Below are 13,449 nucleotides of genomic sequence, written 5' to 3' on the forward strand. Positions count from 1 at the left end.
GATCCGTATGCTAGATAACTGATTAATCTGTCATCTAGTGTTGGTGCAAGTAACTCAAGATTAGTGAATATAGGAGCCTATATCCAATATATTAAGGCAAAAGAGTAGAGGGGCTAAGATGCAGCCGTGTTTAAGACCATTGTTAGTGTTTGCTCTGGGAGATGTAGCAGATCTTCCTGGTAGCTTTACCTGAAGCCAAGTGTTGGAGTGGAGAGACAGGATCAGATGTAATTGTCTATGCTGAACGTTTAGAAAAAAGTAGATTTCATTTTATCTTATCAAAAGTAATTCACAAAGCATATGTTCATGGATACTTTCTGAACTAAACCACCAGGGAGTGCTTTTTAGATAATCTATGTTTAGACCTGACAGTCTTGGCATGGTATTCCCCCTGAACCTTTTACCTTACTCCTCCATTTTGTTCTGACCTAGTTTTTGCAAGTATTAAGACTGTGAAATATACCACTGCTAACCAGTGTTAAAGTGCTTGTAGTCTCATCTAAACATGGTAATGGTGGCTTATCGTCAGTCGGCATATTTAATTTACTTATAGGCCCCTAGTAAAGTGGTACTACATGCACCTGAGGCCTGTAAAAGCTCTGTAATGGCAGGCATAAGGCATGGTGAAAGGGCTAATTAAGTGGGAGGCACAATGTTTTAATCAGTCATGGCCCCATAGCCCATGAGGACTCATTTTCTCTCGATATCCCTCGATTTCCCCTATCAAATGTTACCTGCTTCTTCTCTTTCAATGGCTTCAAGAAATGCATTGAAGGCTCTAAACCATTCCTTGAAGGAATGGTTTTGATATATTTAGGAGTTACACACGCTGCCACTTGCCATCTTCATTTGACTGACGTGAGCCATACGAGGTCAGGCAAACCTTTTTTTCTTGATAAGTTAGTGTTTACATGTTCCTGAGGCCTGTAAAAGCTCTTCAATGAGGCATGGTGAAAGGGCTATTAGGGGCTATTAAGTGTGTACACCTCAATAAGCGCAAAAAGAAATACAGTTTGTTGATCGACTTATTTTGCCTGGTGAACTCCATCAAAATTGGATTGTTCTTTTGTGACCATTGTGTCTATAGTCAAGTATTTTCTTGAAGTGACTTTTACCTTCTATTGCACATTGTGATCCTGCTGAGTTGCCCTAACCTTAACGTTGAGCATGCAAGCTACCAACCCTCCTACGCCATTCTTACGGTCACCAGGAGAGCCAACCATTGCCTGGAAGAAATGGTTTATAGACTTCAAAGATTTGTTGGAGCCATTGATGGCTTCAAATTTAAAAAAGATTGGACAAAATGGTTGCTTGAACACTCTTTAGGCCTAGAGGGTCAAAAAATGTTGATGATGAACTAGATGAGTATGAGGAGGCGGTAAAGAGATCAGTAAAGCATCTCGGGAGCACCGATTGAGCGCCGAAGGTGCGCCAAAGGTAAGCCCGTCTACGCCTGGACCGCGCCCAGCGCCAGGACCCCTGGCCCTCGCAGACCCCTGCCCACCCGCCGGACGTACGACGCCGCCACCCTCAACGCACTCAACACCGGCCGAACCCCTGGATGCTACCGAGCCACCCCGAGACGCACCCACGGACCCTTCACCTGCCAGTCCTGCAAGTTCACCTGCATCCGGACCTGCACTGCACCAGCGCCCTCCAAGCCGAACACCAGCAGCAACCACCTCAAGTGCATCCTGCTCAACACCCGCTCCGTCCACAGACACGCCGTCCAACTCTGGAACCTCCTCGACACCACAGCTCCTGACGTTGCCTTCCTCACGGAAACCTGGATGAACGAATCCTCAGCGCCCGACATCGCCATCGCCATCCCAGAGGGCTACAAGATCATCCGGAAAGACCGCGACAAACAGACTGGAGGAGGTATCGCCATCATCCACAGGAACAGCATCCGCATCTCGACCAACACCGACGACACCCTGACAACCGCCGAACACCTGCACTTCCAGATCCACACCGACCCCAAGACCACCCTCAGGGGCACCCTGATCTACCGACCCCCGGGACCACACACTCAATTCAGCGAAGACATCGCCGACTTCATCAGCCCGCACGCCCTCCCCTCCGCCGACTACATCCTCCTCTGAGACATCAACTTCCACCTGGAGAACAACAACGACCGCAACACCAACACCCTGCTTGACAACCTCGCCACCCTCGGACTCAAGCAGCTGGTGACCACCCCCACCCACCTCGCCGGACACACACTCGACGCCGTCTTCTCGTCCAGCAAAGACGTCGCCTTCAGCCACGCCGCTGGACTCCACTGGACGGACCACAGCTGCATCCACTTCACCTTCAGAAGAACCACGGTCCACCACCACCAGCAACAGGCCGCACGAAGAAGCTGGAACAAGATGACAGCCGACCAACTCGCCGCATCCCTGAGCCAGCACCCTCCCGCCAGCTCAGCGAACCCCAGCCAAGCCGCCGACAACCTCACGAAATGGATCTACACCTGCGCGGACGAACTCGCCCCTCTGAGGACCCCGCCCAACAGACCCGGAAGCAAGAAGGCCCCGTGGTTCACCGACGCACTCAAGAGCTCCAAGAAGTACTGCCGTGCCCTCGAGAAAGCCTGGAGAAGAGACCCAACACCGGACAACATGACCACCCTCAAGCTCGCCACCCGAAAGCACCATCAACTGATCCGCGCCACCAAGAAAACAGCATTCAAGGACCGGCTGGACAACAACGCACACAACAGCAAGGAACTCTTCAACATCGTGAGAGAGCTCTCCAACCCCAACGCCGGAACCAACGACATCACCCCATCGCAAGACCTCTGCAACTCCCTCGCCTCCTACTTCCACAACAAGATCGCTGACATACACAACAGCTTCAGCACACAAACAACGCTCCCCACGACCACATCAACGCCCCCCACCACCACCCTCAACGCCTGGACACCGATCAACCTCGAAGACACCATCCGCACGATGAACTCCATCCACTCCAGATCTCCAACCGACCCCTGCCCTCACCACGTCTTCAACAGGCCGACGCTGTCATCGCACCCCACCTGCGGGACATTATCAACACCTCCTTCGACACCGCCACCTTCCCTGAGAGCTGGAAGCACGCCGAACTCAGCGCTCTACTAAAGAAACCAACGGCGGACCCCACCGAACTCAAGAACTACCGCCCCATCTCGCTCCTCCCGTTTCCAGCCAAAGTCATCGAGAAGACCGTCAACAAGCAACTGGCAGCCTTCCTCGAGACGACTGGATCCCTCGACCCATCTCAGTCAGGCTTCCGGGCCAACCACAGCACCGAGACCGCCCCCATCGCTGCCACCGACGACATCCGAACCCTGCTGGACAACGGAGAAACAGCGGCCCTCATCCTCCTGGACCTCTCCGCGGCATTCGACACTGTCTGCCACCGCACCCTAGTGCAGCGCCTCAGCAACGTCGGAATCGAGGAGAAAGCACTGGAGTGGATCATCTCCTTCCTCGCTGGAAGGACACAGAGAGTCTGCCTCCCCCCATTCAGATCAGAAGCCACGGAAGTCATCTGCGGCGTCCCTCAGGGATCCTCGCTCAGCCCCACCCTCTTCAATGTCTACATGAGCCCCCTTGCAGCCATCGCACGCCAGCACAACCTGAACATCATCTCCTACGCCGATGACACCCAGCTGATCCTCTCCCTGACCAACGACCCCGCCACCGCCAGAGCCAACCTACACGAAGGGATGAAAGACGTGGCCGTGTGGATGATGACCAGCCGCCTGAAACTGAACACAGACAAGACGGAAGTCCTCATCCTGGGCTCCTCACCCTCCGCCTGGGACGACTCCTGGTGGCCCCCCGCCCTGGGCAACGCACCCAAACCGACAGACCACGCACGCAACCTGGGCTTCATCCTGGACTCCTCCCTCTCCATGACCAGACAAGTCAACGCCGTCTCCTCGTCCTGTTTCAACATCCTGCGCATGCTACGTAAGATCTTCCGGTGGATCCCCACCGAGACCAGGAAGACGGTCACCCAGGCCCTCGTCACCAGCCGACTGGACTACGGCAACGCCCTCTACGCCGGAACCACCGCCAAGCTCCAGATGAGACTCCAGCGGATCCAGAACGCCTCGGCGAGACTCATCCTCGACGTCCCCGGACGAAGCCACATCTCCAGACACCTGAGAGACCTGCACTGGCTCCCGATCAACAAAAGAATCACCTTCCGGCTCCTCACCCACGCACACAAAGCCCTACACAACCAAGGCCCGACCTACCTCAACAGCCGCCTCAACTTCTACGCTCACAAACGCCACCTCCGCTCGACCAGTCACGCCCTCGCCCCCGTCCCCCGCATCCGCAGAGCGACAACAGGAGGAAGGTCCTTCTCCCACCTGGCCGCCAAGACTTGGAACTCCCTCCCGACTGACCTACGCCTGACCCAAGACCACCTCTCCTTCAGGAAGAAGCTCAAGACCTGGCTGGTCGAGCAGTAGCGGACCCCCCCCCCCCCCGCCCCTCCCCCCAAACACCTTGAGACCCTCCGGGTAAGTAGTGTGCGATATAAATGCCTATGATTGATTGATTGATTGATATCAAAGCTTCTAAATTTGGTTGCAAATAAGACATACATTTGTTTCGAGAGAACAATCTGCATCAGAGTCATTTGACATGCAGGTAGCCTCATTGTGTGTACTTTGAGCCAAATATGAATTTGAAAACTTTACAGATCAGTTGATTCGAGACCAATTAGTAACTCAGTGTCACAATAAAAAAAATACAAGAAAGACTGCTTACCTGAAAAAACCCTCCATTAGATGAAGCTATAGAAATAGCTAACAGCTTTCATGATTTGAAAGAATATGCCACATAACTTAACGAGAGGGATGATGCAGTTTTACTTGTTAAAGGAAATAAACTCATTACGAACAAACAAGGAGACGAGAGAAGAACCTCCACTCTGGCAATATTTGCTATCAATTTGGATCTAATTTGCACGTAGCTTTTTCCAAACAGTGTCCTGCAGTGACTATAGAATGCAATAAGTGCTGGGTCACTGGTCATTTTGCTAGGGTGTGTCAAATGAATTTCTAAGTAAGGTAGTGTGATTCTGATGAAGCAAAGAAAATGACCAGACATAATCATTTTTAAACATTTGTATTAATGTTGCAAACAATGTGTCAGTGTTTTGTTAAACATAAACTAAAAGTTGTCACCACAAGATATGTAGAGTAGGAATGTACATGCATATAATACTGCTAAGAAATACGAGCATATTAATATGACCACCAGTGTCTCCTCCTAGAGCAGTGATGCAGTAAGTTGTCCTGGAGTTTCATACTCCGAGACTTTGAGTTTTTAATTTCTGAATTATTTTTGTTCCTAGTTCTCAGGTGTTTGGGGATTCCGACCCGTGTAGTCACCAATTTCCAATCTGCGCATGACAAAAATCAGAATCTATGCCTTGACCAGTGTTTTGACGTTTCCGGGCATATCTTGGATGAGGATGGTGACAGCATATGGTATGGCCTATTGCATTTTGCTTAGTGTATTATTTGTTGCTTTCTGGTCTGAATATATCTACTGATGCAGTTATTCAGTTGCATAGATTTAACTTCCCAGTTTTCATCCTCTAACAGCAAAACGACTTATACTGCAGGTAATTCACTGAATAGAGACACTGGGTTTTATCTACAAAAATGTATTTAGTCCTAAACAACTAAATGTTCCTTTTATACGCCTGACACAAATTCACAAAGGGATTTTTGGCGGATGTAAATGCAATGATTGCTGTGAAATCCACAATAATAAAACTTACTGAAGGGATGGGAAGTGGGTGTTCTAAGGCAGGTCTGTGAAATTCCCACAAACATACTTTTGAGGACTTTAACAAACTCCTCTGTCACCCTTTTCTACACATGGAATCATCTAGAGATTTAATCCACCCAAGGGCTGGAGCAGCTTCCCTTCAAGGATGAGAGGAATAGTGAATTCCTCCGGATGTGCTGGGGATTGATGGGAAGGTATTTCTCCATGTGAAAAAATATTTATCTGATAGAGACTACTAGCCGCAGATTCTTTAACGTAGAATTATCCCCAGGCGTGTGACTGGATCCGGAATATTTTTGTCCAGCATCTCTGCGCGCAGGATGGACAGCATAATGCGCTCCGCCCAGGCTCGTCAGCTAGGTCACATAAGTCCCACCCCGGCGCGCCTACATCAGTTTTTTCCTTTTCCGCGTGCAACGAGGATCCGGTTCATGCTCTGAGCCTGTTTAGGCCCCTTTTTCCTTCGACCTTTTGTGTGCTTGTGGGAACAGTGCGCGGATGCCTTCAGGCTTCAAAACATGTTCTTCTTGTGGACGCTTGATGTCGGCGACGGACCCTCACCTCGTTTGCATGTGGTGTTTGGGGGAGGATCACGGTTCCACGGACTGCGAGGCGTGTCAGCGGTTGAAGCCGAAGTCGCAGTGGGAACGCCGCATTAAATTCCTCTCGGCTCGCATGTCCAGATCGGCTTCGTCCCCTCGCTCAGCTTCTGCGGAGGGTTCTCGGAGCGGCCGTCATCGTTGCCGTCGTCCTCATCCATCTCCTGTGCCCCAAGAGCGTCGCTCCCCTGTGGGTAAGTGTCACAGTTTGTCCCAGAGGGCTTGTTTCTGGCCTGTTGGGGGCGGGGGCTCTCCGCGGGTGAGGTGGCCCGCGTATCTTCCCCCTATCCCCCAGGCCCAAATGGAGCCCTGTGGTGTCACGGGAGGTCGCATGGGTCCGGGTTGCATCCCGAGCCACACTCTGCCCTTTTGACAGGTTCTGTGTGAGGCCGAGGTGACACCGCTTCAGGGCCGGCAGCTGCTGACCCAGACGATGCTACAGGGGTCGGCGGACCCCTCTTGTCCTGTCATGGGTTGAGGCTGGAGGGGGAGCCCTCGTCCCTCCCCGGGCCCTTCTTGTCCCTCCAAGCAGGTGGCTGCCTCGTCCGAGGTCAAGTCGGCCTTGGCAGCGCCACAGGGGTCTCGCAAGCCCCTCTTGTCCTCTTATGTGGCGTGGCTGGCGGGGGGGATCCTTGTCGGTCCCCGGGTCCGTCTTGTCCCTCCGTGCAGGCGGCTGCCTCATCGGAGGTCGAGTTGGCCTTGGCGCCGCCGTGGGGGTCAGCGGACCTCTCTCGCCCCCCCATGGGTCGAGGCTGGCGGGGGACTCCATGTCGCTCTCGTACCTCCACGCATGCGGCTGCCTCATTGGAGGTCGAGTTGGAGCTGTTGCGGCGCCGCCCCTTGACCACCTCGGCTCCAGTCCTGCCCCAGTCCCCGGCGCAGTGTGATGGAATGGAGGCCTGTCCTTCTCCTGTGGTAGCGGATGACGATGACACCCTGCTCCAGGTTGCAGACTCTACTGCACCGGACAGGCGTCAGGTGGTGGATTCGTCCTCGGACGTCCCCTCTTCCCCAGAGGTTGGGTGCCTGCTGGTGTCGTCCCCCACTCTTCGGCGCCTCTTTCTCCTTTTCGGGCCTTGCTCTTGCCCACTCCGGTTGGCTTCGGAGACGGCCCCCTAAGCTTACAGCCGTCACCCACGGAGGAGCTACTTTTTCCACCGTGGGGCCCTACCGAGGCGGGTGCGACCTTCGCTCGTGTTGTTTCCACAACGGTGGGAATTTTGTGCATGGGAGATCCTGCTGTCCATTTCCCCACGGACCATCTTTTGGAGGTTCTTCACTTGGGCTCTGGTGCGAGGGAGCTGCTGCTCCCCTTTGGAGGTTTGCTCCATTCTTCGCAGACGGGGAATTGGGGGCTTCCCGCCACGGGAGATACTGTGCCCTCTTGTTCCACGCTCCAGCAGACTCGGCCGTCCGGAAGTTCTTGGCGTGGCTCCGTCCTCTTCCTTCTTCTCCTCCTCAGTGACCTGTGGGTTAGTTGGATCTTGTGAGCTGTTCTTTGGTTGAAGCAAGTTGCCCCCGTTGTGTGATCTGTGTGCTTCATATGTGGGGTACTGGTAGCTGTTATATAGCTTGCTATGTGCTGGGATGTGTGGTCACCTTTGGGCCTCTGCCTTCGTGGTACTTCTGCGCTTGCATGCGCAATTTCTTTGTGCTGAATGTGATTGCCTGTGTGGCACCCCGAGGTGTCCTTCTCTGGGGTTGCTGCACTGTTTGTCAGGTCTGGCCTGCTGTCTGCGGCCGGGCATCGTGTTTCTGGTCTGCTCCCTTTGGGTCATGTGTGCGTACCCCTCTTTGCGGTGTGTCCGTGCCTTCTTCACCCTCATGTTCGCTGGCTTGGGGGTTGGGAAGGTTCTTGTGTTCCTCCTCTTTTTGGGACGCACCTACCGAGCCTCCCTGTCTCCTAGGAGCCTCTGGGTTTCTCTTTTTCCTCTTCCTTGTCTTGGCCTTGGAAGGCGGTTCTGTAGCCCTGTAAGGACATGGGGTGCTTCGGCTCCCCTTGCCTTGTCTTGTTTCATCTGTTGAGTGGAATGGGCTTCCTCTTTCCTGCTTTCCCCACCCCTGTGGGATCGGTGGCGTTCTGCTATGGAGCTTCCCTTGCCTGTGGGGACGAGGCTCCTCGCCTTGTCCCTTGGCCTGGTCCCCTCTGGGGCTCTCTGTTATGTTCATGCCAGTGGGGCCCTTTCGCAGACCCTCCTTCCCCGTGGGTATTGCTAGGGTATCCGTTCTACGTTAAGGAATCTGCGGCTAGTAGTCTCTATCAGATGTACGAGTTACTTACCTTCGGTAAGGATGTATCTGGTTGAGACGGTTCTAGCCGCAGATTCCTTCACTGCCCGCCCTTCCTCCCCGTTCTGTGAGGGCCTTTGGTTTGGTGTTCTGCACTCGCCTCCCTGTGAGTGCATTCTTTCACTCTTTTGACAGAAGGATTTGTTTTATTCTTCTTCCTTCCTCCTCTTGACTCTTTGGGGGATGGGCTTATATGTTCTCCTGTGCCCCTCTGCTCTGGTCTAGATTAGGGACTTTCCCTCATTTTCTTTCCTCCCCTCCCTCCTCCCTTGGTTACTGAGGGTTCTGGTCCCAGAGCTGCCTTCTGGGTGGGGGTCATCTCACCGTGCCCTTGCCCTTGTTCCCTTTGGGGTTGGGGGTTGTCGCACTCTGTGCTGGGGTTCCCCTGTAGATTTGTTGTTTCTGTTTGTCTTGAGACCAGTTTTCCCTTCATTGTTCCTGGTTGTGGTCCTGCTGTGTGTGGTCGTGCCAATTTTGCATATGTTTCTTGTCTCCAGAGGGGGCTGTCTTCATCCTGGCAGGGTGGCTGTTCAGGTCTGTACTCTGTTCTTTTTCTTTCCCTGCCTTTGACTGCTGCAGTGTTGACACTGCTTCTTATGGTGTTGTTCGTCACCATTCTTTTTCTGCTCTCTTGCACACTGTTCCCATAATCCAACAGTTTTGTCTGATGGCTCCGCATTGTGGCGCGGAAAAGTTCTCTGAAGTAAACTGACATAGGCATGCCGTGGTGGGACTTAAGTGACTTCGCTGACGTCACGTATGTGGGAGACTCCTGGGCGGAGCTCTGTGATGCCGTCCTCTCGGCGCGCAGAGATGCTGGGCAAAAAAATTCCGGATCCAGTCTCACGCCTGGGGATAATTCTACATTAAGAAATCTGCAGCTAGAATTGTCTCTACCAGATACATCGTTACCGAAGGTATGTAACTCGAACTACTGGAGAGAGTAAAATGTGCATTTGCACATGAAGCATCTTTTTGGGATAAGGGATTAGGAAAGCCCCATAACATTCTCGGAAGTACTCCTTGAGACCTGGTCCTGGCATCGTTTTCCAGGCATACTACCGTCAATGTTTATAAATTCAAAAATAAAAAATAAAAGTACGTTCAGGACATCTAAATCACCACCAGTACTTTTACATTTTTGTTTGTGAATAGGGCCCTAATGCATCTTGCCAAAACATAGACAGAAAAGTATACTTTTAACATACACCTTATGCTATCTATAGCTATAACTAATTTAAATTGATTTCCCCACCCCTTAATTCAAGTAAGTGTATTAATTTTAAGAATGCAATCCTTTGTCTATTGATGTTAATTAATACTATTAAATAAACTCTTAACCTAAATGAAATTAATTAGCCTAAATTAAATGTTATTGTCCTTATCTAGAACAATGTAATGGACATCTCTTTTGTTGTTAATGAATGCATTGATCCCATTGATGGAATACCATTGAGTTATTTAGGGTATACCATAAGCCACGGGTGTACCATGTTTTCCATGGTAGGGCTGAAATGTTGGCACCAGATTACCATTAAAATCAAAATCCTCTCATGATCCTATTGTTTCAGATGAGCTATCTTTCATGAGCTGTGTGCATCTTCTTTGGTGATAAGACTTAAGGTTGTTATATTAGAGCATGTAGCTAAAATGCGGTCAGAAGTCCTATATATGAATAATTTGATATGACTAAATATGATAGCATGGTTACCATCCACACTACTTCTGGTCTCCTTCTGCAGGAATTTCCATGTCTGGGATGAATCCTGGTTTGCCCGACATGATCTAGATTCTAAATCCACATACAGTGGTTGGCAAGTTCTAGACTCAACTCCTCAGGAGAGAAGTTCAGGTAAGAAATGGATCATCCACAAAGGTGTATTACTGAGAGTTAGGGTAAATTGTGTGACAGGACTTGTAAGTTATTATGAATGCATTAATCTGGGAAGGAGAGAGCAGAGTATTGACTAAGTTTCAGTTAGTAAGCCTTTGTCACTAATGTCTAGGAAACTGCTTTTTGAAGCAAGGTAATTTTGGTAAGGAAAGTGAAAGGGAAAAATCTCTTTATCGTATAGTTAATTAAAGCCAAAACAATATCCCTACACATAAAATTCATTATACCGTCATGTTAAAACTTGTATATATCCCTGTTTAAAAATTTAAAAGGTTAATGGTAACAGCTGATACACCACCGTTTTTGGATAGTACTTTAGAATTTGGTTAATTGTTTCTGTTTACAATATTATGATTATTAAAAGGCAGAGGAGGTCCACTGGAAGACATTGTAACCAATTTTCATTGTAACATAGATTTCTTATTACAAATTAAACATTTTATCAAATGGCAGATTAGTTGCGGGCCATTTGCATCCAGGCTTTTTAATATAGCAGATCTACAGGTGCGGATGCCTCTTTCATTAAACTGTCTCCTCAACAGATGACGGCGGTGAGAACCTAAGGCTGGGCATATACATATTAGATGTATGAAGTCCTCGATTGGTGACCCACATAGATGGCATGCTTTCAACACCTGTTACTTCCAGCTGGGATGGTCTGCATTGGAGGGTAGCTTTCCCATACGTAGCTCTAAAAACTTGTTTTTTTGGTAGGGGGAAAAGGCAAGACCCAGATATGCCGCTGGCTTGGACTTAGTGTAGGAATGTAATACCATCCATGCATGGGCTCGCCGGCTTAACGTTGCTTTGTCTTGTAGCGAGTGCATTTTTGCTGCCTTTTTTGTGATTTGCTGGAATTATGCCAGAGGTAATTTCCGCTGCCAGAGGTCAGCCGTCCTTGTTTTTTGTAGTGAAACTTCTAAATACTTTGTGTAGGCAGACTGAGGGTCACTTTGCAAAGCATCCCAAAGTGCCTTATTGATCTCGAGACCACGATTAAGCCAAATTTTATACCAGGTTTTGATTGACACATACCTTCTATATAGTTGTTGCAGACCAAAAACGAATAGAATCTGGGCTGGCGAGGAGTCACGTGGCAGAGAGAATACCCTTTTGTACACTCATGTTTGAATGTTGTCCAGGATTGCTGCGTTCTTTCCATGGTGAACAGCACTTCCATATGCAATGGTTGGCAGCAATTTAGCTTTGATGACTGCCAGTAATGGGGTAAACAGTGGGCCTTTTAAGGTTTTTGATAAGCTACAAAATGCAAATGTTAGAGCGTTACCCTTTTTTTGTATGGCCTCGTTCTGCATTGAAAAACAGAACCTTCGATCCAGATGTATCCTGAGATATTTGTAGCTGTTCACCACTTCTAACCTCGTGTTGTTGATTGTGAACGTTGTTTGGTTATGGAAACTATGAGCTATAATCATTAACCCCATCTAGCCTTGGTGTTAAGTCAGCCATAAATAGGTTGAACAAGTGTGGGACCAGGACACAGCCTTGCTTTAAACCCTCCTTGGTGTAGATCCTTCGGGTAAGCCTCTGACCATCAGCGATTTTGACCTGCATCCAGGTGTCAGTATATAGATCCATCATTGGTTTCAGGATTGATTCTGGCAAAACCTGCTGCTTTAATTTGCCCCACAACGTGCGTCTACTGAGACGGTCAAACGGCGCTTTAAGGGTCCACAAAGCTTAGATAGAGTTTTTGTTGCTGTCTTAGACTTTTATCAGCAATTAGCCCTAATACTAGTGCGTTTGTCATTGTACCTGTACCCCGTTGAAAGCCCAACTGGTTGAGGGGTATTTTTATGTTCACGTCGGACCAATTTATCAGGTCTGCTAAGATCAAGGATGCATAGTATTTGGCCTCGGCGTCTATTAAGGCAATCAGATGGTAATTAGAGGGGTCTGTACGCTCACCGCCTTTACATATTGGATTGAATATTGCACCTCTCCAGCAACTAACTAGATGTGCCTATCATTTGAAACAGACAATACGTCTTGCTTGCCCAATAATTGAGGTCTTGTTTGTCAATTGCTTGGGGCACTCCGTTCGGGCCCGGTGCCCCATCGAGCCTGCTTTTTACTATTACTTGTGAAATTTCTGCTACAGAATAGGGAGGATGTGGCTGTAGAGTGTCTTCATTCTGCTGTGTACCGTTTCCTGTTGTTTTGGTAATCATGGGGAACTTGTCCTTCCTAATTCTGTGCTTGTTTGAAGTCGGCGAAGCTGTTTGCTCTCCCTTTGGAGTAGTTTCAGTCGAATTTATCCCTCCCTGGTTTGTTACTGAAAATATGGTGATTAGGGGTTGTACCCATGCAGGCTCTGTAACACAAGTCATGTTTATGACTTTCGAAGTTCTAGTCAAGGAATTTACTTGCTCCCTGAAAGCTCTGGCATTTGATTTATTTGCGTTATATAATAGCTTTGTCCAAAAGTTATAATGTTGGGTTTTTTGTCGTCCCAAATTAGTTTTTTTTTATTTTTTCTTTAATTGACGTACTTGCTCCCATGTTGTTGATGATGGGCTTTGTTGATGTGCCATCCTCAGTGCCCTTCTCAGTTGTTTCCTTAAAGTTCGGGCTATTTGACTAAGGTGACTGTTGTAATTTGTCCTCTTTTTGCTTGGCTGTTTTGTAGCTGCCCCTGCTTGCCAAGAAGGTAGTCTATGTTTCAATCGTCCAGTTTTTTGGTGACTCAAGGGTTGTCATTAGATCTTTTGCCCTTGAGGCTATTTTTGGTAGTGTGTTGTTTGATCATTGCAGTCGTTTTAGATTTATTGTTGATATGGACCCTTCCACTTCTGGGGCTTCTCTGTGTTTTCGAAGTGTCGTTCTTAGTTCAATTTGCTGATCC

General features: G+C 49.3%; 1 protein-coding gene across 2 annotated transcripts in view; it reads left to right on the forward strand.

Annotated features, from left to right (window-relative positions):
- LOC147705977 (protein-glutamine gamma-glutamyltransferase 6-like) overlaps positions 1-13,449 on the forward strand; it is a 279,284-nt gene that overhangs the window by 194,137 nt on the left and 71,698 nt on the right. For both annotated transcript variants that reach the window (XM_086932434.1, XM_086932435.1), the window contains exons 7-8: positions 5,359-5,494; positions 10,432-10,541. In XM_086932434.1, coding sequence (XP_086788560.1) covers positions 5,359-5,494; positions 10,432-10,541 — 246 coding nt within the window. The remainder of the gene's footprint in view (positions 1-5,358; positions 5,495-10,431; positions 10,542-13,449) is intronic.

Source organism: Lissotriton vulgaris, chromosome 7, assembly GCF_964263255.1.
Source record: "Lissotriton vulgaris chromosome 7, aLisVul1.2, whole genome shotgun sequence".
In the NCBI taxonomy this organism is placed as follows: domain Eukaryota; kingdom Metazoa; phylum Chordata; class Amphibia; order Caudata; family Salamandridae; genus Lissotriton; species Lissotriton vulgaris.